Source organism: Antechinus flavipes, chromosome 4 (genome assembly GCF_016432865.1).
Source record: "Antechinus flavipes isolate AdamAnt ecotype Samford, QLD, Australia chromosome 4, AdamAnt_v2, whole genome shotgun sequence".
Lineage (NCBI taxonomy): Eukaryota > Metazoa > Chordata > Mammalia > Dasyuromorphia > Dasyuridae > Antechinus > Antechinus flavipes.
This window is the reverse complement of record NC_067401.1, coordinates 189,905,498-189,929,941: the sequence shown is the minus strand read 5'-3', so window position 1 is coordinate 189,929,941 and position 24,444 is coordinate 189,905,498. Positions and strand designations below refer to the sequence as shown.

The 24,444-nt window shown below is 48.2% G+C and overlaps 2 protein-coding genes and 1 non-coding gene across 10 annotated transcripts in view; 1 reads left to right on the top strand and 2 right to left on the bottom strand.

Moving 5' to 3' along the window:
• Window positions 1–8,749, top strand: part of BAG6 (BAG cochaperone 6) — a 23,283-nt gene extending 14,534 nt beyond the window's left edge. For 3 of the 4 annotated variants that reach the window (XM_051996206.1, XM_051996209.1, XM_051996207.1), the window contains 19 exons: window positions 221–350; window positions 1,509–1,706; window positions 2,003–2,255; window positions 2,736–2,813; window positions 2,918–3,025; window positions 3,152–3,264; window positions 3,386–3,470; window positions 4,296–4,576; window positions 5,042–5,333; window positions 5,811–5,980; window positions 6,234–6,287; window positions 6,519–6,621; window positions 6,702–6,826; window positions 6,939–7,085; window positions 7,198–7,254; window positions 7,348–7,491; window positions 7,567–7,674; window positions 8,030–8,176; window positions 8,554–8,749. In XM_051996206.1, the coding sequence (XP_051852166.1) occupies window positions 221–350; window positions 1,509–1,706; window positions 2,003–2,255; window positions 2,736–2,813; window positions 2,918–3,025; window positions 3,152–3,264; window positions 3,386–3,470; window positions 4,296–4,576; window positions 5,042–5,333; window positions 5,811–5,980; window positions 6,234–6,287; window positions 6,519–6,621; window positions 6,702–6,826; window positions 6,939–7,085; window positions 7,198–7,254; window positions 7,348–7,491; window positions 7,567–7,674; window positions 8,030–8,176; window positions 8,554–8,649 (2,689 nt within the window). In that variant the 3' untranslated portion in view covers window positions 8,650–8,749. The remainder of the gene's footprint in view (window positions 1–220; window positions 351–1,508; window positions 1,707–2,002; window positions 2,256–2,735; window positions 2,814–2,917; window positions 3,026–3,151; window positions 3,265–3,385; window positions 3,471–4,295; window positions 4,577–5,041; window positions 5,334–5,810; window positions 5,981–6,233; window positions 6,288–6,518; window positions 6,622–6,701; window positions 6,827–6,938; window positions 7,086–7,197; window positions 7,255–7,347; window positions 7,492–7,566; window positions 7,675–8,029; window positions 8,177–8,553) is intronic. The other variant, XM_051996208.1, reaches the window with a different exon arrangement.
• On the bottom strand, window positions 8,283–24,378 carry PRRC2A (proline rich coiled-coil 2A). Of its 5 annotated transcripts, none has more exons than XM_051996204.1 (31): window positions 24,221–24,378; window positions 22,000–22,174; window positions 21,310–21,487; window positions 20,950–21,049; window positions 20,784–20,856; window positions 20,203–20,346; window positions 19,759–19,910; window positions 19,540–19,616; window positions 19,221–19,363; window positions 18,736–18,826; window positions 18,377–18,590; window positions 17,305–17,767; window positions 16,757–16,947; window positions 16,189–16,486; window positions 15,759–15,969; window positions 13,685–15,520; window positions 13,062–13,333; window positions 12,713–12,843; window positions 12,419–12,548; window positions 12,244–12,329; window positions 11,818–12,051; window positions 11,566–11,694; window positions 11,371–11,445; window positions 11,101–11,262; window positions 10,699–10,781; window positions 10,374–10,584; window positions 10,196–10,294; window positions 9,873–10,085; window positions 9,698–9,786; window positions 9,522–9,618; window positions 8,283–8,446 (listed from the first exon to the last, which is right to left on the bottom strand). In XM_051996204.1, the coding sequence occupies exons 2-31, from the start codon at window positions 22,109–22,111 to the stop codon at window positions 8,333–8,335; spliced, it is 6,408 nt and encodes a 2,135-aa protein (XP_051852164.1). In that variant the 5' UTR covers window positions 22,112–22,174; window positions 24,221–24,378; the 3' UTR covers window positions 8,283–8,332. The 5 variants fall into 5 exon arrangements, with proteins under 5 accessions (XP_051852164.1, XP_051852165.1, XP_051852160.1 ...); XM_051996205.1 differs by having other exon boundaries at window positions 8,283–8,402; window positions 24,221–24,377; XM_051996200.1 differs by lacking the exon at window positions 8,283–8,446 and adding an exon at window positions 9,030–9,447 and having other exon boundaries at window positions 24,221–24,377.
• Window positions 21,672–21,807, bottom strand: LOC127563647 (small nucleolar RNA SNORA38). Its single transcript, XR_007954086.1, has one exon. It is a non-coding gene; the product is annotated as a small nucleolar RNA SNORA38 (small nucleolar RNA).
• Window positions 24,379–24,444: the final 66 nt, after the last annotated feature.

The following is a 24,444-nucleotide window of genomic DNA, read 5'->3' as shown; positions in this document are numbered from 1 at the left end:
GAATTCTGAAGTTATTTTATTCCCATAAATTCTAATTTCCCCCCAGTTTTTGGCTAGGAAGTAAATTTATATTTCTGGTTCTTCTAATAGAAAAAATAAGTAACAGTAACATAACATGCTCCGGGGTTTAGGAATGGGTAAGGGAGAGAAAGAGCATTCACAGTGGGGCTTAGGAAATCTGTAAAAATCTTAATGAATGCCCTGCCATCATGTCTCATAGCCATCCATCTCCTTTGGAGTATGTTGAAGTGCTTCAGGAGCTACAACGAGTAGAGGGCCGACTCCAGCCCTTTCTACAGCGTTACCATGAAATCCTGGGATCTGCTGCCACCACAGACTATAATAATAATGTGAGTTTTTTTTTTTTTTTAATTTCCCTTTCATATCATGTGGTTTAAAAGTAGAACTTGTTTTGAAATTTACCAGCCCACCCAAGGTGTGGCCATCATATTATCCATACAAAGTTTTTCCTTCATTCCACCATGGTCCACACAATATTTTCTCTACATGACTTTAAAATAAGCCAAATAATTGTCCTTACCATATGTGTAGTACTCAGAACATTATTTTCCCCCTTTTTTCTTCATCCTTGTTTTCTTAACCCAGTAGGGTGATACAGATATGCTTTACTTTAAGCAAAATTACAGGAAATTTGAATATGAGAACATGGATTTGAAAAATAATTTACTGGCCAATGATTTCAAAAGAAATGACAAATGTTCCTTTCAATAGCTAGCTTAATTTTAACTAATTAAATTTTCAGAAATTTAGTTTATACATAATTGTGTCTGACTTTTTAATAAATCTCTAGATACATTTTCGCTTTCCGCCTTCCTATTATATGGAATTCATCTTCTTATTCTTTATTATTATAAAAATGTCTTTATTAGAAATTTAATATTAAATATTAATGCTAAGAACCATATTTGGTTATTAACTGGCTACATTTTAATTAATTTCAATATTTGGTATGATATTTTCAATGTTTTCTTTGAAGTCACCATTAGGAGTCTTAAGTTTGCTCATTCTTAGATACTTTTGTAAATATGATAGTAATTAGTGCATATTCCATTTTTCTGGTTATCGAGTTTTTTTTTAAAAATAATACAGTATCATAATATTAATTAAATAATGCAAAAAGTTTATATTGTTTTCTAAAGGTCTTTCTAGACTTCTTTGTATTTAATATTTATTGTAATTGCTCTATAATGTTCTATAATATTAATATTTAACTGTTCCCCTATTATAAGATTTTTAGGTCATCTCAGTGTTTACCATTTACTTAAATATAATGTTGCTATGAAAATCTATAAATAGACAACTTAAAAAAAAAAAAGAATAATGGCCTGATATGCTTCTAGCAATGGAATTATAGGGCCAAATGGTATGATTGACTCTTCTCTACAGAAAATACCATTTCAAGGAGATGTGTGATAGTCCCAGTAAGTTCTCCCCTTAAATTTTGTTTTCTTTTCTCTTTTTTTCTGGGTCTGGGGAAATGGTTTTAGACTGAAGGACGTGAAGAAGATCAGAGAGTGATCAATTTGGTCGGAGAAAGTTTACGACTGCTGGGTAACACCTTTGTGGCATTGTCTGATTTGCGCTGCAACTTGGCTTGTGCCCCTCCTAGACACCTGCATGTAGTCCGTCCAATGTCTCATTACACAGCTCCCATGGTGCTGCAGCAGGCTGCTATCCCCATTCAGGTGGGTACAGCAGAGTCTGGGGTGAGGAGTAGATAATAATAATCACACCAAGGAGTAATCTGTGGGGGGTACTGTGGTATAGAAGTGAGTAGTATTTGATTATTGGAGAGTTGGTACTGACTGAATCAGAGGAGAATAGTGAGACTGAGAAAAAGCAAAAATAAGGAATGAACACTGGAATGGAGTGAGAGATGTAAGAATTGAACAGCTGGTAAAAAATAAGAGAAGATGGATGAGGAGTTTTATGTTTGTGGCTCCAATTTTTCTTATTTTTCTCTCTGTTCTTTTTCAATTAGATCAATGTGGGGACAACTGTGACCATGACTGGAAATGGGACCAGACCACCCCCAACCCCTAGCTCAGAGGCATCACCCTCTGTGCCTGGGCAGACTTCCCCTCCAGCACCTTCTCCTACTACAGGGGAGCCCACAACTGAGGGGGCTCCTCCCACGGGCCCAGCCCAACCCCCTGGGCCTGGCCATCCCAGAGTTATCAGGATCTCCCACCAGAGTGTGGAACCTGTCGTCATGATGCACATGAACATTCAGGGTGCGCTGGGAAAGTCCATGGTTTGGGGAAAAGACAAAGCACATTAGAGTCAGGATTAGTTGGAGGAGGAAGGAGGGAATGAGTTGAATTCAACAGTGGAACAGATAAGCTGTAGAAAGATCCTTGAATTAGGAGCTAGAAATCATTGATTCTGGTCCTGGCTGTACCATGAACTTTTCTGCCATGAACTTTGGGATATTTTTCCTGTCTTGATAAACATGTGACATGTTCTTATTTGGGAGACTGAATATCTAAGGTCTTTTCAGTCTAAAGACTGGTAATAAAGCTATTTAATTACCAAATTTTGCTTCGGATTAGGTGAGGGGGACTGAGGGTATCAGTATAAGAGAGATGATGCAAAGTTTGTTTGAGTGGAGCTAGAGTCTAAGAAATAGACAGAAAGATGTTTGGAGGAAAGATAGTAAATTTCTTAACTTGTGTCTGTATTTAATTTAATGTTTCCATTTCTTTTTCTTCCAGATTCTAGTTCACAGACAGGTAGTGTTCCCAGTGCCCCAACTGGTCCTTCAGGCCCTCCTAGTCATGGCCAGTCCCTGGGTAAGAGTGAGGGAATTTTTGGGAGGGAAATGGAAGGAATGGGATGGGATTATAGACTAAAGGAGTATGGTGGTCAGTATTCAATTTGTCCCTTTCCTTTCTAGGCTCTACTCATATTCAATTGCCCTCCCTGCCTCCTGAGTTCATGCAAGCTGTTGCTCACCAAATCACTCAGCAGGCCATGGCAGCAGCTGCTGCCTCTGCAGCTACAGGTAACCAGTCCTTCTGGAGGAAAGAAGGTAGTGAATAGTCAGTTATCAGGTTTGGGTCATTAGGAGAGTGGGAATTGGGAGGAATGGGACCTCAGATTTTTTGGTTTCTCCCATATGTACCCCCAGGACAGCAAGTTCCAGGCTTTCCATCAGCTCCTACAAGGGTAGTGATTGCTCGGCCTACCCCTCCCCAGGCTCGGCCCCCCCATCCTGGTGGGCCACCTACTCCTGGAGTTGTGGTGAGATAGAAGGGAAGTGGGTGGAAAATTACAAGGGAATTTTGAAGGGTTATGGGAATAAGAGGAATCTTGGACATAGGTGCTGTGGAGGGCAGAATTCAATTTTCCTCCCTTCTTTTAGGGTCCAGGCTTGGGACCAAATGCATCTCTGGCTCAGATGGTGAGCGGATTGGTAGGACAGCTTCTCATGCAGCCTGTGCTTGTGGGTAAGATCTTTTCTACTTTGCTTCTTGATCCTTCCAAAAAAAGGAAAAAATTCTTATCCCATCTCTCCTTCCTTTTTAACTTTTTAAATCTCTTGTTTCTTCTTAAACTGCCCTGCTTTTCTTTTTCTCAATCGAACTTCAAGATGTGAAGGTCTAGGGGACAAAAAGCTATAATTTTTTTTGTTTGTTTTCTTCTAAAAATCTATAAATTAAAAAAAAAGAGGCAATGCCTTTGTGTGTGTGTGTGTGTGTGTGTGTGTGTGTGTGTGTGTGTGTGTGTGTGTGTCCCTGTTTGTTTTTTTCAATGGCAAAAGATAATTTAATGGAGATCAATCACATTATTTTTATGCATCTGGATGAATTATGATTTATATTCTTTAAATGTAAAGACATTTTTATAAAGGCATTCTTTAAATAAAATGCATTCCTCTGGCTTCAGAATTAATCCAAAATAGATTTTTTGTTTTGTTTTGCTGGGAGGATTTAGTCAATCTTTTTTTATTTACATCAATTCTTCATTCGTTCAAGGTCAAGACTAGAATACTGAATCCTAGTCTAGTGCTAGTATCATACCACTATATCTTTCACCTTTAATCTCAGTCCTGTCCCTAACATTCTGACACCTTCATATTCCCACTGGATTTTTCCATTTCCCTTTATGATTCTTCAGGTTCTTTTTCTCTCGTTTGTCATTTTCCTATCGCTCTACAACTTCCCTTCCCTCCACCTTCATTAGTCCCTTGGGCCCCTTTCTGCTAGGTTGGTGATGCCTTGTCTTCTCCATGATGATTATTTCTCTCCAATTCCTCCCTTCTACCTTGATAGCTCAGGGGGCCTCAGGTCTGGCCCCACCTCCTGCCCCAGCTACAGCCTCTGCAAGTGCTGGTACTACCAACACAGCCACCACTGCTGGGCCAGCCCCAGGAGGACCTACTCAGGCTCCACCACCACCTCCTCCCACTGAGCTTCAGTTCTCTCAGCTTCTGGGGAATCTGTTGGGGCCTGGAGGGTCAGGAGTTGGAGGAGCTAGTGTAGGCTCTCCAACCATCACTGTGGCCATGCCAGGTGTTCCTGCCTTCCTCCAGGGAATGACAGATTTTCTTCAGGTAAGTGGTAAAGCTGCTGAAGCATCTCTTGATAGGCCTGTTTCATAATCTCTATCTCTAGCATTGGAAATGTGAGCACTGTGATCTCTCCCATGGTTCATTAAGGGGATGGAAGAGGATATTCAAGTCTTAATTCTTTTTGTTAGTTCACCAGTTAATCAACAAATACTTGTTGAATGTTTACTATAATCCTGGTGTTTTTTGGGGATGAGGAGAATACAATAAATATTTGGAATTCTTAGCTTTAGGGCCTTAATAAAACCCAGTCCATAGTTGGGGATTTAACTTAATTCATTCCCTTCTTTTGTACCATTTAGTACAATCTCTTCAGCATGTTGTATCATCTTCATCCCTCTCTTAAGAGTGAGGTCTCAATACGTTATTTAGCTTGTTTAATCCATTTTTCTCTAGTTCATGGTTTTATTGTTTTTACTCCTTGGCACTGATTCCTTTGCTTTTTTACAGGCAACACAGACTGCTCCCCCCCCTCCTCCTCCTCCTCCTCCCCCTCCTGCTCCAGAACAGGCACCTCCACCACCTGGGTCCCCTCCAGCAGGGCTGGGGGCACGTGGCCAAGGTGGGGTGGGACCTGAGAGCCTGCCTCCTGAGTTCTTCACCTCAGTGGTACAGGGTGTGCTGAGTTCCCTGCTAGGTTCTCTTGGAGCAAGGGCAGGTAGCAGTGAGAGCATTGCAGCCTTTATCCAGCGCCTTAGTGGCTCCAGCAACATTTTTGAACCTGGGGCAGATGGAGCCCTTGGTGAGTGGGGTATGAGGGAGCAAGGGGAAACCTTGGGCGTGAAGAAAATTTTTTTTGTGGATAAATGACTTGCCCGGGGTCATACAGCTAGGAAGTGTTAAGTGTCTGAGGCTAGATTTGCACTCTAGTCTTCCTGACTTCAGGACTGGTACTCTGTCCACTGCACCAACTAGTTGCCCCAAGAAGAAATTTTAAGAATGGGATTGGATCTCCTTGATAGGGAGTTGAGTGTCATCTTCAGGGGGAAGCCTTTGATGGGAAGGGGTTACTGGTCTGCCTCAGGCTAAGAAAGATGATTCCCAAAATGAGCAAAAGAGAACTAAGGAAGTGTAGAGGGGGGTGGGGAAGGAGTTAAGAGGAACTTGGGTTTAGGAAGTCTGAATATGTAAAGTGTTCAAGCTGGTTCTTTTTCTAGGTTGATGCAACCTATTTGCATTTGCATTTGATAACTTCAGTTTCTCTCTTCTCTGTTTCCAGGGTTTTTTGGGGCATTGTTGTCCCTCCTGTGCCAGAATTTCTCCATGGTAGACGTGGTAATGCTCCTTCATGGTCACTTCCAGCCACTTCAACGACTCCAGCCTCAGCTTCGGGGCTTTTTTCATCAGCACTACCTGGGAGGCCGTGAGCCCACACCCCACAATATCCGGGTGAGGGGAGCTTCTTTTTTTCAAAAATCAATTGCAACTGCAGGAACCTATTGCAAATCATGTAACTTTTGTTCTTATCTGTAAAATGAGTGGGTTGAACTTGATGAATTAATTCTTAGTCTGCTTCCAGCTTTAAATCTGATCTATTTGCTATAATGTCTAGCTGAAGCCTCTAGGTTACTGACTGAGCATGGCAGGAAGGGGAGGATTTTCCAGAAGCTAGTTGCTGACCTTATCTTGGTCTCTCCCACAGATGGCAACCCATACACTGATCACAGGATTGGAAGAGTATGTTCGAGAGAGTTTTGTGAGTGGCGAAATATGGGAACTCCCACACTCAGCCACTACTTCTCTTTCTGACTTTGGAGGAGGCAATGAAATAACTACCTCACACACACAAAAATTTTATCTTCCTCCACATTTCCAAAGTACAATCCCTTGGGAACCTTGTGGTGTGGGGTGGATTTGCTTCTAGATCCAGAAATAGTTCATTCCACTGTAAGTCACTGTTACCTTGTCTAATTTTGTTGTTTTTCAGGCCTCTGTGCAAGTACAACCAGGTGTGGACATCACCAGGACAAATCTAGAGTTTCTCCAGGAGCAGTTCAATGGCATTGCTTCCCATGTTCTGCACTGCACAGGTTAGGGCTAGGAATTTATGGAAGTCAGGGAATTGGGATTAAGTGTTATGAGAGAACAACTCCTCTCCTTTCCTTTACAGATGGTGGTTTTGGGGCCCGATTGCTGGAATTATGTAACCAGGGACTATTTGAGTGTCTGGCTCTGAACCTACATTGTCTGGGAGGACAGCAGAGTGCACTCACTGATGTCATCAATGGCAGAATTGTAAGATATGATTTGGTCTACTTTTCCCTAGGACTCCCATTATATATACATACAAGTCCACCTTTCTCTTCTGTTACTAAAGAGATACACAATTTTCATTTATTTTTACCAGCGCCGGATGTCTGGAGGAGTGAACCCATCCTTAGTAAGCTGGCTGACAACCATGATGGGACTTAGGCTGCAAGTTGTGCTGGAGCACATGCCTGTAGGGCCTGATGCTATCCTGAGATATGTTCGAAGAACTGGTGATCCCTCCCAGGTGAGGATGGTAGGGTCTTATGCTTGTGTCCCCAAGTACTGTGGTGGCATAAAGTGGGAAAATGGAAGTAATATAAAGAGATCTTTCTCTATCCTTCTACTAAATTTCACAGCCAGGTCTTGAGGAACCAATGGAATTCCAAGTTGCTGAAAGAACTCCTGAGCCCCAGGTATTGGGGAAGAGTTCTCTTGGAAACTGGGTACCTACCTGGGGTAGGAAGTTGGAGAGGGGTTATATGATATCCTCGCTTCTTATTTCTCAGCGGGAGAATGCCTCCCCAGCCCCTGGCACCACTGCAGAGGAGGCCATGTCCCGGGGACCACCTCCTGCTCCTGAGGGTACCTCTCAGGAGGAACAAGATGGAGCTACTGCTGAGACAGAGCCCTGGGCTGCTGCTGTTCCTCCAGTAAGTTGTGTGGCTTTGTGGAGTATATGGAGGTGCTAAATGTTGTAAAGGGCTAATTTCCTCACTCTTCCCCAGGAATGGGTTCCAATTATCCAGCAGGATATCCAGAGCCAGAGAAAGGTGAAACCACAGCCTCCCCTGAGTGATGCCTACCTCAGCGGCATGCCTGCCAAGAGACGCAAGGTTTGGCTCCTTTCCTCTTGGGGAGATGGCCCCCTTAGTCCTATGGGGTGATGAGGCCAATTCTTCTGCTTGCCCATTTCCTTCCATTTATGGAATCCTCCCATTTCTGACCCACCTCCTCCTCCACATGGCCCATTTTTTGTGAATGCAAATGTGAGCTTAAGTCAATATAATCCAATGACAAACATTTATTGAGCACCTACTTGGGGCCAGGCAATCTGCCATGGCATTCTCCCTCTCCAAATGTATTCACATGACAGTTTCTTTTTCTCTGATAGTTTGGAAATTTATGAGTTAAGTTTGTTGGGGGATGGAGAGCTGGTCTGATGCTGAAAGCCATTCTTCTCCCCTTTAGACGATGCAGGGCGAGGGCCCTCAGCTGCTTCTTTCAGAGGCTGTGAGCAGGGCAGCCAAGGCAGCTGGAGCTCGACCTCTAACTAGCTCGGAGAGCCTGAGTCATGACCTGGAGGCACCAGAGGTTCAGGAGAGCTACAGGCAGCAGGTGCACCCTCTCAAAACAGAACAGCAATTCTTTAGTGAAGTTTCATAAGGGACCTTCATAAGGGAGCTGAAATGGAATAGTCTAGGGCAGGTGGGTTCATTTTGTAAAGAGGGTGGATTCAAGTGGAAGAGGACCATTAGATCAGCAAAGGGGAGATTAGCTGGGATGGACTGGATCACCGTCATTATTTTTGATGCCTCTGGTGAGCGATATTGCCATATACAATCTGCATGGGGAAGATGGATAAGATTTGTCTTCTGAGTCACCATCCTAGTGGAACACACATTTAAGGGAGGGGAGGGAGGGGAAAGAGTGTTGGGCTCATGTTAAGTTGGGCCTTTCCTCAGTTCTTAAACCCATTTGTTCTTTTTCCCCAGCTCCGTTCTGACATCCAAAAACGACTTCAGGATGACCCCAACTACAGCCCCCAGCGCTTCCCCAATGCCCATAGGGCTTTTGCTGATGACCCTTAGGTTCTTGCTTGATGGCCACCCCTCACCATCTTCTCCCAGGGACCTCTCTCTTCCCCTCCCCATTCACAGTATTTAAGAAATAAAGTCGGATTTTCCTGGCTTTGGTTGTTTTTATCCCTCCAAATCGCCACCTCCATTCACTCATTACTAGTCTGAGCTCACTAAGTGTCACATTATTTTTTCATTTTACCTGATTTCCACCTGTTCCCCCCTCCCCCAATGGCCCAGTTAGTTAGTGAACTTGTTCCAAGGGGGTGGAAGTTGGGGTGAAGAAAGCAGGATGTATTTTGACTGTAGTTTTTTCCTTCTGATGGCCATTCAGGAGAATATCTGTCCTTCTTACATTCATTTTCTAAAGAACTTGGACATGGACATAGATATATTTTTTAAATCCTTTTATTCTTTTTTAAACAAACGGCCCCAAGGATAGGGGCCCAGGGGAAGAGGGGGGAGAGGGAAGGAGGCCCCAGCCCCACAACCCCTCCCCACCCACCCCCTTCCCCCTTATATATTTATATCTATGTACAGGCCCCGGGGGGTGGGGTGGGGGGTGGGGTGTGGGGTGGGACAGCTCCCTCAGCGGGGTGGGGGCAACCCAGGATCCTTGTCCCCACGGGGCCCTGACTCCTCTGCCCGCCGGGGTGGACCCTCACGAGAGGGTGGCCCTGCCCGCTCCCAGGGCTTCGGCATCCAGCGCAGGGCATCCGGTGGGGAGGCCTGAGGGCAGGTACACATGGAGTCAAACTGGGAGGGTGAGAAACAGACTTGGGGATCATTGAGGGTATGCCAGTTTCCAAACTGTGGGCAAGAGTTAGGATTTGGGAAGTAAATTTCAGGTTAAGGGATATAAAATACAGCATTATTTTCCTCACCTGCTGGTAGAGGTCAAAGCGCTGGGTGCGGAACACACCAACTCCACTATATCCAGTGGGTGGAGCCTTGAGGCGGGAGCTGAGACCAGAGAAGGGCCTATATATAGAATATTATAGAATCATCATGGGCTAGTCTCAAATAACATGGGGTGACCTAAAACCCCCCAGTCCCTCACCTTCCAGCTGGAGGGGTTCGAGCTCCAGGTCCCCCAAGGTTGCTCAGTTTTCGATAATCCTGAAACGGCTTTAGTTCCATTGGGTGCAGCTGTGGTGGAGGGAAAAACTCAGAATCTGGCTTCAAGTGTCTACTTTTTACAATCTTAATTTCCCCTTCAACTCCCAGCCTCTCACCTCTGCTCTCCCCAAGCTGGGAGGGAAAGGCCGGGCGGGTGAGGGTAGCACCCGGGCTGCCGGAGCAGGTGGGGGCCGGACAGCCAGACTAGGGGGCTGTAGGGCAGGGCCCACAGGCAGCAGGGAAAGTGGAGGTGGGGCAGGAGGCGGGGCAGGAGGCAAGGAGCTGAAGTTCACCACAGGTAGCTGGGACTCCACTACTGGTAGCAGCATCTACAGAAAAATTTAAAAACAAATCACCAATAGGGCAGTTTACTAGAGAATACAATCAATGAAAGGAGGGTCATAAAACAACGAAGGGGAAAAATGAGAGGGGGGACTACCTGCTGGGTGGGAGCAGCTGGGGGCAGGAAGCCATTTTGGCTACCAGGCTGCAAAGGAGCAGAGTAGAAATCTGAAGGGGATGGCAGATCCTGGCGCACCTAGAGAAAAAGGGCTTCAAAGCTCAAGGTTCCCAAATCCCCAGCTCTAACTAGCTACACCAGTGTCCTTACTTCTCACCTGTAGCAAAGGGGGGTCAGGCAGGGGACTGGGACAGAAGGCCGGTGGGTAGAGGAAGGAAGGTGGGGGATAGAGGACACCCCCAGCTGGCAGCTTTCCCAGCTCTGCTGCCTGCAATGCTGAGAAATCCAGGAACTGGCCCTTGAGGGCTACACCAGAAAGCAGTGCTGAAGCAGGGGCTGGGCCAGGGGGTAAATAGAGGGGTTGTGACCTGAAAAGGAAGGAGAACAAAGTGAAGAGGAGGAAAGGTGGAAAGTCTCGTTACAAATTAAAGAGTTACTAGTCCCCCATTAACTCTCAAGGTATCCAGACTCCTTATCTTTACCTGTAAGGGTGCAGTGAAGGAGTCCCTGGGCGGAAGCCACCATTGGTGGGGTGCAGCTGAGAGTCCACTGTTCCCCCTGGGACCTGAGGGAAATAAAATGAGGTTGGTATAACTCTCTGCCTAATCATTTTTCAATATTTTCACTCCCTAAAAGAGATCTCAATGCCTGGGAAAGGAAGTGTTCCTGTTCATTCAAAAAATGTTTACTGGGAATCTACTATGTACAACTGTGGTTGCCTTTATGAAGCTTATATAGCAGGGATATAACACAAATAACAAAAGTATAATGTAAAATGGGCACTACATTAATGAAAAGTTTGCCAGGCCTCTCTGGTATAGTGATAATCTAGGGACTCTGGCAAGAAAACTGGGATGAGAGTGAAGAAGGGAGGGGAAACATACCTGAGTGCCTGGAGGCCCTGGGCTGCTGTAGAAGACCTCAGGGTATAGGCGGGGACCCGAGGGGTTGGGATCTGGGCCACAGTGGCTGGGGCCCAGGCTTTTAGATGTTGTCTCAGCTGAGGTGGGACCAGGGGGGAGCAATTCCCAGTCTCGGGGAGGAGGCTAAGAAAAGGAAAAATCCCCCATGTCATGTGAGGAAGCCAGGAACCTATAATCCTTTCCCAACTCCCCTCTTTTAAACACCTAAACACCTTTTCATCACCTACTTACCACCTCAGGTCCAGATTGTGGCAACTCCTTCTCTGGCTTTAAGCTGTCTCCCACCACCAGGCGGATGTCAGAGTCCTGAAATCCCAGCAGAATAAAAAAGGATAGACACTAGGTCCCTGGACGACCTTTCCCCCAGGCCTTTCTCCATCCCTCAACCAAAGTTCCCAATAAATGTTTGTCCAGTTTCAGACAAACCTTGTCACTGGTTCCAAACTGGATAGGGGGACCAGGTCGGTGAGAGGGCAGGAGGGGACCAGGATCCGGTCCTCTATCTACTCGCTGGGATCGTTCTGTGCCTATGGGGCCAGGGGGTAGGGGTGGCTCCTAGGGTAGAAAAGACACACAACAAAGAGCCAAAATCAAAGTAGCCCAGTGCTTTCTGGGGCAAAGATGGAAGTGAGGGATTGCGTTACAATTTGCACCTCCCTTCTTTTCTTGACCCGTTACCTTCTTGTCCCCATCACGGGAGGCAAGAGGACGTCTCCTTGGAGGGTCGGAGGGTTCAGAGCCAGGTGGACCCTCACCAGGGGCAGTGCTCAGAGGTGAAGGGCCTCCAGGACGCTTGGGTGCACCTTCTCCTGTCCCCTTTAATCCCCCATCAGGGGAACTTCGCTGGCTGCAGGGGCCTGATGAAACTTGAGAGTCACCACTCAGATCCACCCCACTGTCAGACTGGCTCATCTGGCATGGGACAGAGAAGTAGTAATCAGTCTCCAACTGAAACAAGCCTTCCCAAGTTACCCCCCATAGATGAAGGATGAATGAACACACAGATCATCTGAATATGTACAGATATTACACTGAATGTGAGGCAGTAGAGAGGTCTTCTATGGATATGCCCACAAGAGATGCCCAGAATTCACCCTTGCTCACCTCTGTGCCAGCAACATCTTCAAAAGGGCTGAGGGGCTCCATCCAGGGCTCCACTGAGCCGGGCCGGTAACTCTTTCGGCTGGCGGCTAGATGGAGAATTAGATTGGATGATAGCACTCTAAGAACCTGCTGTGGATCATCCCAAAATCTTATTCCCCATTACAATTCTACTCACTAGTGTGTAGACGATTCCAGATGTGGGGAGCCAGAGCCTCTGTACCTGCATCTCTGGGCTCTCCCCGGGGATTGGATCCTTCTGGCTTGGGACCTAGGAATCCAGGACTATGAGGAGTAGACAAAGACTCCTGTAGAAAAATCAAAGAATGAGGATATTGAAGGGGAAAGAGAAGACATGGGATGGGAAATAAAAGACACAAAGTAGGGACAAAAGGGAGGTAAATGGAATATAGAGGCCCAGAAATCTTTATGACAAGGAAAATAAAGCATGTAACCCCCAACCCCCTCTCACCTCCTGCAGCAGCTCTGGCTTTCGAGTTAGCCGATCACGACGTTTGGGGGGGAAGGGATTAACCCCAGCAGAGTCCCGGGAGGTCCCACTCACCCCTCTTACCAATGGCCCTGGTTCCACAAAGTGAGGCTCTGAGGAAAATGGGAAAAATCTGGTAGTATATGGATCCAGAATCCTACCGTTTCTTCACCAAACCAAACTTCACTTTTTTGGGGGGTGGGAAGAGATCCTAATACTTTGGGCCCTTGATAAACAGACCTCCCACTTGTAATTATTTCCCTCTGGTGACAAAGGCAATGCCCTGCCCACCCCATTCCACCCCATCTCCAATCCATTTCTCCCAGCTCACCGGTGCCACCTACACCATTGCTGCTGGCCCTTGGGGGTTCGAATCGTGCTGGGGGCCGGGGAGAGGGGCCCTGAGGGGCTGTGGGAGGCCCTAGCTTGGGCCTTGGGCCCCCTGGGGCAGCTGCCCCCCCCTGTCGGTTGCTGAGTTGGGCCAAGGCCTGCTGGATACCAGCTGGGTCGCTGTGGATGACTCTGTCCAGGCGGAAGACGGCAGAGCTGCTGGGGGGTGGGGGAGGCAGGGGAAGTCCTGGGGGACGCTCCTCTGGGGGTCGGCTAGGGATATGGCAGGGGGTGGTTGGCATCAGTCCCAGTGCTGGCCAAGCCCCTGCCCTCTCCCAAGCATCCAAGGTATCTAAATTCTTTTACTTCAACTAGCCTTAGTAACTATTCACTCTCCATAAGCCTCAGGTTATCATTTTCTCCCTCAAATGCTCCCTTCCCTTCCCTACGGCTCTAAAAACCACCTCTATCTGGACCTTACCCTAAATATTTATTCCTCCCATCTAGGAACTACAAATTCCTATCTCACTCCTCAATTTCAGGAACTTAAATAGATAACCCTCCAGCCCACTTCCCCACCGAGTCCACCCTGACCCATAGGCTCAAGTAACCATTTCTACTCACCTGCGGTTCTTGGGTGAGGGCCAGCTCCTTTTGTCCCCTCGCCCAGGGCCAGCCCTCCCCCCAGGGACCCCGCTGCCTCCGCTACCACCTGTCTTTCCTCCTGGTCCTGGGCGTCGGTTTTGCCGTTCCATGCCAGGTCTCTGGCTGGAGAAACTCCGCTTGCTCAGGTCTTTGGCTCTCTGGCTCAGCTCACCTCGGGGCATAGATGGGACCCCAGGACTTGCCCCAACCCCTCCACCTCCACTGCCAGGGGTTCCCACTACTTTGGGATTTAGTAAGGTAGGTGGGGGGGCCTCTTTGTCTCCCCGTCGCTCGCTAGCAAAATCACTGCTCTCTGATGCTGTCTCCCACTCCTCATTGGCCTGGTCTGAGTTCTGGTTTGACAGGTCAGGTGATTTGGCAGCTGCCCTTCGTGGGGGTGGGGGAACTACTGCTGCAGTTGGTATTTCCTCAGGACCAGGGGATGTTGCTGTGAGGGGCAAAGAGGGAACCTTTCCCTCAGTTCCCCTTGCTGCATTCTCCCTCTCTTGCTTCAGCCTCCGGAATCGAGGTGGCTTGTCCTGCTGTTGTGCCCGTCCATGCCTCCTCCTCCGGGGACGCTCCCCATCTTCTATACCACCACCACTACCTCGAGCTTGGGGTGGCAAAGGTCCTGGAACCAGCTTCTCCTTTGAAGCTTCTTTGCCTGATGGCAGTGGGCCAGGTGGAGCCTTCTTAGGAGCCAGAGACTTAGCAGGAGGACTCCAGCCTGGACCAGCAGGGGGAGGAGGTCGACCACCCCCTCGACCCCTTCGTGAGGGGACACCTCGGGGAGTAAAAACACGCCCACCCCGAGTAGCAGGGAATCTAGCTGGAGCTGGTGAAGATGGCGCTCCTGGTTGTGAAGGAACTACAGGTATTTGAGGTGGCACTCCTTCCTTGACTGGAGGGGCTTCCTTGTCCGAAGGGGCTAGGTCACTCTCATGTGTCTCACTGCCTGTCTCTGAGCCCCGCTGCCGGCGTCGCTTAGGAATCTCTTCATATTCTGAACCTTCACTCCTTGTCTCGCTGGCTGTTCGGCCTCGGGAAGGAGGGGGATGGGATGATCCCCCAGTCCCACTGCTACGTCCATCATCTCCTCGGAATTCTCGGTAACTACGGAACTCCCGGCTTCGGGCACCCCTGCCCCTTCCCCCATAGGTTCCCCTGAAACCCCTGCCCCGAGCAAAGTACTCTCCACGGCCCCTGCCTCGGCAGGAAGTTGGCCCCACACGCTCATATGAGTAATCCCGACGAAGTCGAGGTGCTGGGGATAGGGCCCCAACTGGAGGAGCTTCCTTGGAGCCTCCCGTTTTCCCTTTGGAAACCTTGAGAGCATCTGGTTTGGGGACCTTAGAGGTTTCGTCACTTGGCTCAAGAGGCTTGGGAGGCAATTCTTCTGCCTTTGTAGGGGGTGGGTTTTTTTTGATAGGCCCAGCGCGACGAGAGGGTGCCCCTGGCTCCTCAGGTGGTCCACTACGGCGGCTGCTACCTGGTCGGGGACCCCATCTGGTTTCTGTTCGGCTCTCACGACGTGGTGGTGGTGGGCCTTGGCCCCCTCCACTCCGGGGGGGTTTGCGTCCAGTATCTGGTCCCCCTAGTTGTTGTGATTCTTCTTTGGGGGGTTCCTTTTTAGGAGGGATTGGCAATTTGGCTGATTCATCACTGCTAGGTGGCCAAGGAATTGGACGAGGGCCTGGGGGACCTGATTCCTCCAGAGGAAATCGGGAAAGTGGGGGACCAGGAGTTCCATTCTCAGGAAAGCCTGGATAAGTGGCCAGGTAGGGCGGTGGAGGAGCTGCTGGAGGGGTCTCGCTTCTATACAAAAAGTGATATTGGAAAGTAGAAAACAAAAATGACATAAAATCAGCATACTGGGCTTTGAAGGAAAAAAGATATAGGATTCATTATACTGATACCATTTCTAATATTTCAAACCTTTCCCTCTTCCCAGTGGTGGGCAACTAATTATTCCCAACCAAGACAAAAGGTTATAAGTCTATCTGTTGAGTCTATGAATCCTTTGATGACAGATTTCTTCCTCGTCTCATCTCACCTTATGCCCTTGTCATCCTCTTCTGGGGCCTGGTGCAATGGAGAGGTGAGAGGACGGTTGTCAGCAGGCACAGTGGCAAAGACATCTCCTGCCCAAGCCAGCTTTGGGTCCACTGGTGGAGTGCCCCGTTCTCTTAGAAGGGGAGGTGGATGCCGATCAAAAGGCTCTGAACCTGAGCCCCCACTGTCTGAGCGCTCTCGGGGAACCAGACCTGAGATACAGGGTGGTGGTTCCAAATGAAAATGGGGCTTTGGCACCAACATTCCCATACAATGAGTACAACCATTCAGAACTCTGGAAAACCTCTTGTCAAAAAAACAAAAACAAAAATCTTCCTAATTTTAATTTAAATAAATTTAAATTTAATTTAATCAAAGATTTTGTTTTCTCTTTATCAGCCCATTTAACAATTCCAATTCCCATTCCTTACCAGAGGGATGTACACCTGGAGGGTAAAAATCCAGGGGAGGACGCCCTTGGAGCAGCCTGGGATCCATGTAAGGTGGGATCATCATCCAACGAGGGTCAAAGTTCATGGGGGGCATTGGTGGGGGTCGTCCCAGTGAGCCAGGATAAAGGGCCTTAGGTGGTGGGGGTGGTGCCTGGGGGGGTGCCACCGCACCCATGGCCACAGGTTGTGGAGGTGATGGGGGCACTGGGGTAGGAGGGGTGGGACCCTGTTGGTGTTGCTGCCATTGCTGCTGCTGTTGCTGCTTCAAAAGCTGTTCCTGGGAAAAAGAGTAAAAAAAAAAAAAACCAATTAATTGGCAGAAAGGAGCATAGGGTTAAAGAAGATGTATTTACAATGGAATAGAAAGGGAAAGAGTAAATGAATATAAAGAACAAGAAAGATGAAGACACCAAGTAACCAAAGAAATCAAGAGAAATAAGAACAAGGCCTAAGACTAAGAGATAAATAACAGAATTCTTTAGAACATGGTCAGTGATCACAGCAAATTCTAGTGAAACTGAAAATGGAGAAAGGACCTCAAGCTCACCTGCTGCTGACGTTGGAAGCGAGGAGGCAGCGACTTCTGGTATTTGGGATAACCCAGTCCCTGGTTAGGGGGTTGTCGGGTTGGCCCACCTCCATCAGCCTTGGGTTCCACCTTGGAAACCGGGGGCGTTGTAGGCGGGGGGGCCTCTTCTGTTGGCTCAGGGGCCTCCTTTGGTGGTTGTGGAGGCTCCGCTAAATTGGGAAGAGGGAGGGACAAAGGAAAATAAAATTGGTTAAGGCAAACATTGCTATCTATACTTAATAACCATGTCTCCCCTTCAAAACAAACCAACAAAAACCATTCTCAGATCCAAAAAACCCTCTTTCACAGCTAGTGTTTGCCAAGACTAAGTTAACATCTTTTCCATATGCCCTTAATTCTTCTTTGCCAAACCAAACTGGAGTCAACTCACTTGAGATTTAGTCCATTAAATTGTCCCATCCCAATTCACAAGTCATGAAGGTAAACTGATAACTGGCTCCCTGGCCCCAAACCAGACAAAATAATTACACAAATAAGGATTATTCATCTGGTTATATACCCCATACCTGGGCTAGCATCAAAGCTGCTGCTGCTGGTACTGCTACTGCTACCTCCGCTCACTAAGGTGGGAACTGGAGTCAAAACAGGGACAGGAGGAGGCTGGATAGGGGTAGGGACCAGAGCTGGATCTTCAAGCTCCTTTTCAGCTGGTGGGGCTAGCACTGGAGGTGGTGCTGGGGATTCTTTGGAGGGAGCAGGGGGTGGAGCTGGGGTGGGTGGAGCAGGAGCAGCAGAAGGCTCTGCTTTGAGTCGTTTGTCAGGTGCCCCAAACTTCTCATCCAGTCGCTTGAGCTTCTCTGCACAGGCTGCCCGTCGTTCCTCTTGCATACGTCGTTCCTCTTCCTCTCGGCGCCTTCGTGCCCGCTCTACTGCCAGAGAGATCTCTGATGATGATTGTTTTCGACGTTGCCGCCAGGCTTCATCCTCATCTTCAGGTGCTGGTGGCTTACAGGGTGGACCTCCACGATCCTAATGACATGGACCAATGCTAGACACTCAACTTCCACATAGCTTATGCAAAAATCTAGCTCTCTGGTTCCATATTCTATCATACCACCTAAATCCTTTCTAGTCCTGGCACAGAACCTCAGAAGTGGGTGAAATGGAGAAATACTTCCCTCCCATTTCTCTCGGGGATCTTTTATCACTCACCCCACTTCTTTCCAGGTTTCAAGTTTGATCCACCCTCAACCAATTCTCCACTATTTTGCCCTCGACTTCACTTTTAATTTCCTCTACTTCTTTTGGCATTGTTAAAACCCAGTATCTTATGTTGGAAGGGGCCTTAGAGACCATCTGATCCAATTTATTAATTTCAGAGATGAGAAAACTAAAGCTCAAAGTAATGTGACTTGTCCAAAATTAGAGAAATACTGAATCAATGATTTACACCCAGGTGTGTGTCTGCCCCTAACTCAAGTATTCTACCAGCTACATAGGACCTTGCCGACGTCACATCTTCATGGAATCCTGGCTCTCATCAGACTTTGTTGCACTATCTCTCCACATGCTATTATTCTCCTTCCCTCTGATACCATATTCTTCATATATCTCTCAATGCTCCCTGTCAAAACTCACTGGATAGTCTCCAGGGGGACCCCAATTCCCAGTGGGGCCTCTGTGAGGTGGGGGTGGGGGTGGCTTAGGGGCAGGAGGCCCAGACTCTGCCTCAGGAGGCCGGGAGGTCTCTGTCCAGGCTGCCTTGGGAGGGGGCAGCTCACTTCCAAGGGAGCAGCCCTTCTTGTTGTCTGTATCAGGGGGCCGGTCCTCACTCGAAGGATGGGAGTTCTTGCTGTGGAAAGAGGAATAAGGGCAATCAAAGCAAGGTTATCAGCATCTATTGCCGCCCCCCCAAATCAAAGGTGATTTACTTTAAGAACCACAGGAGCTCAGAGTTCAGAGAATTGGAATGTTCCCACCTTCGCACCCCCACTCACTGGCCCTCTGTTCCCTCTTCATCAGAGTCACGACCATCCTCCTCATCGCTGAACTTGAGCTTTTCCGTGTAGTCTACCTCCTCATGGGCCCCTGAATGGAGAGGGCATAAGCTGGTAAACCCGGTCTCTTTCTAATGGAACCTGGGTATCTTTGGCTTAGAATGGCATACTACTCACTCCTCCCTCTAGGGTTGGGACCAAGATTGGGGGAGGGTAGTAGTGGTAGATTAATCACATTAATTGGTAGATATAGTAATTCAATTTCTCTTTCAACTTTACCCTCCAACCGATCCCTCAAAGTAACTCTTTTAACAGCCTTAATTTCCCAAGCTCTTCACCACTGGTACTTCCAAACATGCCCTCCCAGTCCCCCCTATAGCTGAAAAGATCTTATCCTTTCCCTCACTGGTTCTAGCTTTTTTTCTCCCAGCAGATCCTGTTTCATAGGTACCCTTTATCCACCTCTCCTTGGAATCTCCACTCACCCGCCCAACCGTCATCATTCTCCTGATCCAGCTGGTCAAATTCCTTGAGGTTATCCTCCTTGAGGATGGAGGGTCGGCTCACAGGCTCTGCCAGGCGCATGGGGGGACCTGAGCCCCGGGGGCCAGCCAGCCGGGGGAAACGGCTGCATTAAGGGTATGTGAACGGATTACACCTCTAAATGGGGCTCTTGTTTCCTAGGAGATACATCTCATTCCCTCATAGGTCCCAGTCTGTCCAGTATCCCAGACTCTCGGTATCCTAACCCTCAGCCCCACAACCCATCCATCCCAGGTCCAAACCCAGTGCTTGCTCTCTCACCTGGGCCCATCAGGAGTAGGGTAGCGGTAAGGCCCCTGTGGTCCATAAGGAGGGAACGGGAGATATGGGGGGTACATCTGCAAGAGGTCCCAACACTTGCACTCAGAGGGGGAATCCAAGTGGGCCAATTCCCTTCCCCCAAATCCCAGGTCCAACCCTCCTGCTGTTCCTTTATTCCCTAGACCACCAAGTTCCCTTCTTTCAAGACCCACAACTCACAAAGGGCGGCATCATCCCGCGGTATGAAGGGAACTGAGGGGGGCCAGAGGGCTGGAGCCCCCCCCGGGGGTCATGACCATGATGAAGTTTGGAGTCTGGGCCCTCCAGCTCATCAGGGCCCCGCCCACCTCCATCCCTCCAAGTTGTGGCATCTGTTACAAGGATGGGTTTTAGAGAAAAGAAGGGAAAGAAAAACAGAGATGTGACTACTCAAGGGCAGGTGAACATATGTAACAGGAATAGGGATGAACAAAGCTGATCATGTAAAGAACTAATTCTGAAATAGAAACTTATTGGGAAATGAAATACTGAAAAAAAAAATCATACATGTCAAGGATAATGGAATGAACAAGTAATTTTGAGTTAATCCAAAAGTCAATGGGTAGTAAAAACAAAAAATTTTAAAATAAAACTTTTTTTTTTTTTTTTTTTTGAGGGACACACTTTGGGGGCGGAGGCTTGGTCCGGGCCCAGACGACTGTTCGGCAGACTCCCTTTCCTTGGCAGCCTTGTCCTGGTCGCCAGCCGCCTGCAGGGTCGGAAATTCCTCTCGAGAGAATCGTGACAGTAGGTTTGATGCCCTTCCACCTACAAGGGATAAGTGAAAGACAGAAAGATCTTATCATTATCAAACATATGCAGAACACCCAGTTATCAGACTTTTAGAATAAATTCTTCACCACTTCACGGGTGGATTTGGGGACTCCTGCTTATCACTCATGGAGAACTGGTTCTGCTGACAAGATGTTCTGCCTATCCCTAAAAAGCCTAACATGACATTGATGACTTGGTTCCTGGGAAGATGAGACCTGGATTAGAGAATCAGAACATGGCCAAAGAAAACAAATGAATCTCTGCTTGCCTTTAAGAAGATTAGCACCACTATTACAGAGCCAAGGCCCTAGAGAGAGGATTATTAAACAGGTTGTTCTTTGTCCTTCAAGACAATGAAGGAAGACTGCAAAGAAAATATACACATTATCTAGCCTTCATGCAGAATAGCCCAGTAAATTTTTCTCACTTACCATCCCCGTGCGCTCCATGGGTGACACTGGCTTGTGCCCAAGACTTTACCCCGCTTGGAACCGAAGGGGCGTTCTGATGGGAGAGAAATCAAAGTTGAAAAGTGAGCTAAGAGCTTCAGATGCCTTCTCTTAATTCCAAGTATGGCTGGACTTCTTTAAATAATACCTCGGGGACTGTTGGGGGGCGTTTCGGCTGGCTGGAGGCAGGCATCTGTGAAGCCGGCAGTGGCTGCGATTCCGGCAGCTGAGCAGTTGAGGCATCGGAACTGGAGGGAGATTGAAAGATAGAGGAGTTGAGCCTGGGACTATCCACCTCTTCTATCCATTTAGAGAAGATATCTTTGAAAACCAGATCAAATCAGAGAGTGATGAAAACTCAAAGCCTCAACCCTCTTTGGATCACCATTGTCCTTGTTTTTGGTTCTCATGTTTGTGTATGAAGAATTAATCCAAATCCCAACTTTATTATACCAGATTCCCTATGAGAAAATCTGAAGCCCCAACATCTCTTCTCTGTTCTCCACACCTCTTGGGGTCGGGCTGCTCCTGTTTGCTTGCCCATCCTGTTCCGTCTTTCGGCACTAGTGAGACATTGGGGTCATTGCCTTTATTCTCGGCTTTCAGACTTGGCAGATTGGCTGGGGGTGGCATACGCCGGGCAATGGCAACTTTCCCAAGACTCTGTAAGCCATGTCGAGGAGGAACTAAGAAAAAAATGTAGAAAAGGGTCAGGAAAAGCTCCAATTTAGCGCAAGAGAGACCTGGCTCAGATTTAGGAGTTTCCAATGCCAGACACCCACAATTTCCATCATTCTTTGATCAAGGGCCCAATCTGATCATAAAACCCTCACTTTGGGATTAGGGCTGAGACTCCATTTCCCTAAGAATTAATGTAGGACAGAAAGTCCTGGGCTAGCGAGGGTACGGCAAGCTAGTCCTGAACTTTCCCTAGCCCCTCATTTCTTTGCCTCCAGTTCTTACGTATCTATGGATGGGAAGCCACAGACACGCCTTTGTGGGAGGTAAAATAATTCCTATCCAGAATCAGGTATCTAATCCACTCCCCTTATCCCCCGTGTATACCTACTAAGCCCTTTGTGTTCCTTTGGCCTCCCATGTCTCTTACTATGTTTGGATTCCCCAAAGGACCTTGATCACTCCCATCATTTCTGCCCCATCCCCCCCTACATGGAAATGTTCCCATAAGGGCCCTCACCAGCGGGTTTCTGGATCTCTAAGGACTTGCCCTTGTATGTATCAAACAGGTTGAGCGAGGAATACTTCTTTCCATCCTTCCCCTTGGCAGTCGGCCCCGAGCGATCGGACATCGCGCTGGAAGCTCATTGAGTATGTTGGGTCCTGCAGGCACCTCCCCCGAAACGTGCTGGAGCCTGCAGGTAGGGTTCCAGTACCTCACTCCCTGTTCTTTCTTGCCCAACAAAGTGAAAGATATCTTGGATCCCTGGCTCATTCTTTTGCTGAAAGCCTCAGCCTTCTATCATCCTCAGAAACCCAAACAACCAAGATTCTCATACCTTTCAAACTCAGGCAGGGAGACCTGAATTTCAAATCCTGTTGCCTTTCAACAACTGGTCTTCCTACCTGGCTTCATCCTCTGATACCACAATGAAAAGTCCCAAATAATTGGGGGAGGGGAAGGGAAGGGGGAGTTAGAGGAGAGGATAATAGCAACTCAATGAATTCATTTTAGGGATCTATGGAACATCAGGTCTCCGATTATTTATTCCTTGGCTCTTTCCATCTCCCAGCAAATAAACAACAACTAATAATCCTTATTCCAGAGAACACCAGTAAGATCACAGCTCACAAACACAGAAATCTCAATTCAATAACTTTTCAAACTTGAACTCTCCACTTAGTTTTAAAACTCCCCAATCCTGTTTCGGGCCCAGGACCTTAAGGCTCTATTCCCAGCATGCCTTCTGTCCCATCTGGAGAGGGTTAGGAAAGAGGGATGCTGGGAATTTGATAATTTTATGAGTTTGCCCAGCCAGAATGGAGATTGGTGTCAGAGAAATGCTGAAGGGAACAATGTGTTCACCCAAACTCTATGGCTAAAGCATCCGTAAACTACCTGCAAAACAGCCTGCCTTATATTCCAGTCCCTGGAGAGTCCAGAACATTGCAAACTCTGATTGTGGGGTAAGGCACCAGCCAACTTTTATTTTCCCAAATCCAGATGGGTGATGAAACAAAGTAATACAGACTTGGACATTTCCCTCTTAAGTGGCCAATATTGACCCTACTACCAATCCCAGAACTTTCTCTTTTACCTCCCTTCTCAGAATTTAAAAAGCCCATATCTATGGTTGCTTGTCTATCTTTGGACAGGATTCCTTAATCCCATTTCCCCAGATACACTAGGACTGCCATGTGCGGAGTAAGGAGGCAGCAAATCTTACTTCGACCAGTTTTGAACCCAAAGAATGGGAAGCACAATTTCTTTTTGTTAAGCTTTAGAAGGGGGAAAGAGTGGAACAATTCTTTGAGGAGAAGAATACAGAAGGTAAAATAGGATTTAAACAAGCAGTACATCTCAGGAAGTTATTCCCAAAGGGGAAGGACTGGCTTATATCCAGAAAGGGGGGAGAGGAAAAGAATGGAGAACCCACTCATGGTGGGCTACCAGTGGGGAAGGGCTGAAGAGGGAAAAGGAGGGGGAGTCTAGTTTTATCAGAAGTAGCAAAAATGTGAGGGAAGGGAGAAGCAAAATGTCCACTGGGGGAGGAAAAAAGTGGTTAATTAAGGCCCTAGGTGGAAGAAAATATAACGTGAAAGGTTAAGTTAGGGATGATGTGAGGAAAAAAGGGTAGAATGAGGGCACATGTAAAGGAGATAGGTATGGAAAAGGGATATTGTGAGGAGAAAGGTAGAGATGAGTGGGGAGGGGGGACACACAGAGATTAACATTACCTAGGGGATTCGAGTTTAGTGACTCAAAGAGAGAGGAGCAACCCGGAAGGAGGAGAAGACCCAGCAACCAGGGTGAGGACTAAGACCCAGCGAGTCAGTAGTGAAGAGTGCGAGGGGGCCGGTGTACAATATGGAGGAAGGGGATAGAGAAGGTTGATTTTGCGGAGAAAGCCATTACCTCTAGTTAAGGGAAATAGGGGTGTCCCAGAAGAGGGAGCGAGGGTCGCCCCGCTAGAAGCTGGGGGAGACAAGGTATCATCCCCCTGGGAAGGGGGGGGAGGGGAGCAAGAAAGAGGTGGGGGAGTCCCGGGGGGAGGGGCGGCCGGACCCCAGCAGCTAAAAGAGGACAAAATGGCGGCGGCGGCTGATGGCTGCTGCTGCTTCTCTACCTCTTCCCTCCGCCGCTACCGCCGCCTCTAACCCCAACCTTTCCGTCGCAGCTGCCGGCTGCCACCCGCGCCGGGAATGAGGTGGCCGCCCCGCTGCGCGTCCCCCAGACTCACCTGGCCGGGTGTGCGGAGGTCCGGGGCCGGGGTCTAGGGCTCCCCGGGGCGGGATGGCGGCGGGGCGGGGGCGGATGGCGGCGGATGGCGCCGGCTTCGGCTCCTCCCGTCTCCCTCGCTCGCTCGGCGGCTCGGCTCCGACTAACGGCCCATCCGGGCAACCGCCACCCCCGGGAGCGCCCCCCCCAACCTCCCGCCTCCCTCCGCGCCGGGACACGCCCCCT

Bases quoted from the DNA above. Each gene is read 5' to 3' on its own strand.
- PRRC2A (XM_051996200.1), bottom strand. From the start codon at position 22,111: ATGTCCGATCGCTCGGGGCCGACTGCCAAGGGGAAGGATGGAAAGAAG. The intron at 20,857-20,949 runs GTATTATTTAAA...CTCTCCCATCAG, and splicing joins GCCCCCCAACAGTCCCCGAG to AACGCCCCTTCGGTTCCAAG. The intron at 18,591-18,735 runs GTGAGTGGGGGT...CTCTTTCCACAG, and splicing joins GAAGAGGGAACAGAGGGCCA to CAAGAACTCCCATCCTTCGA.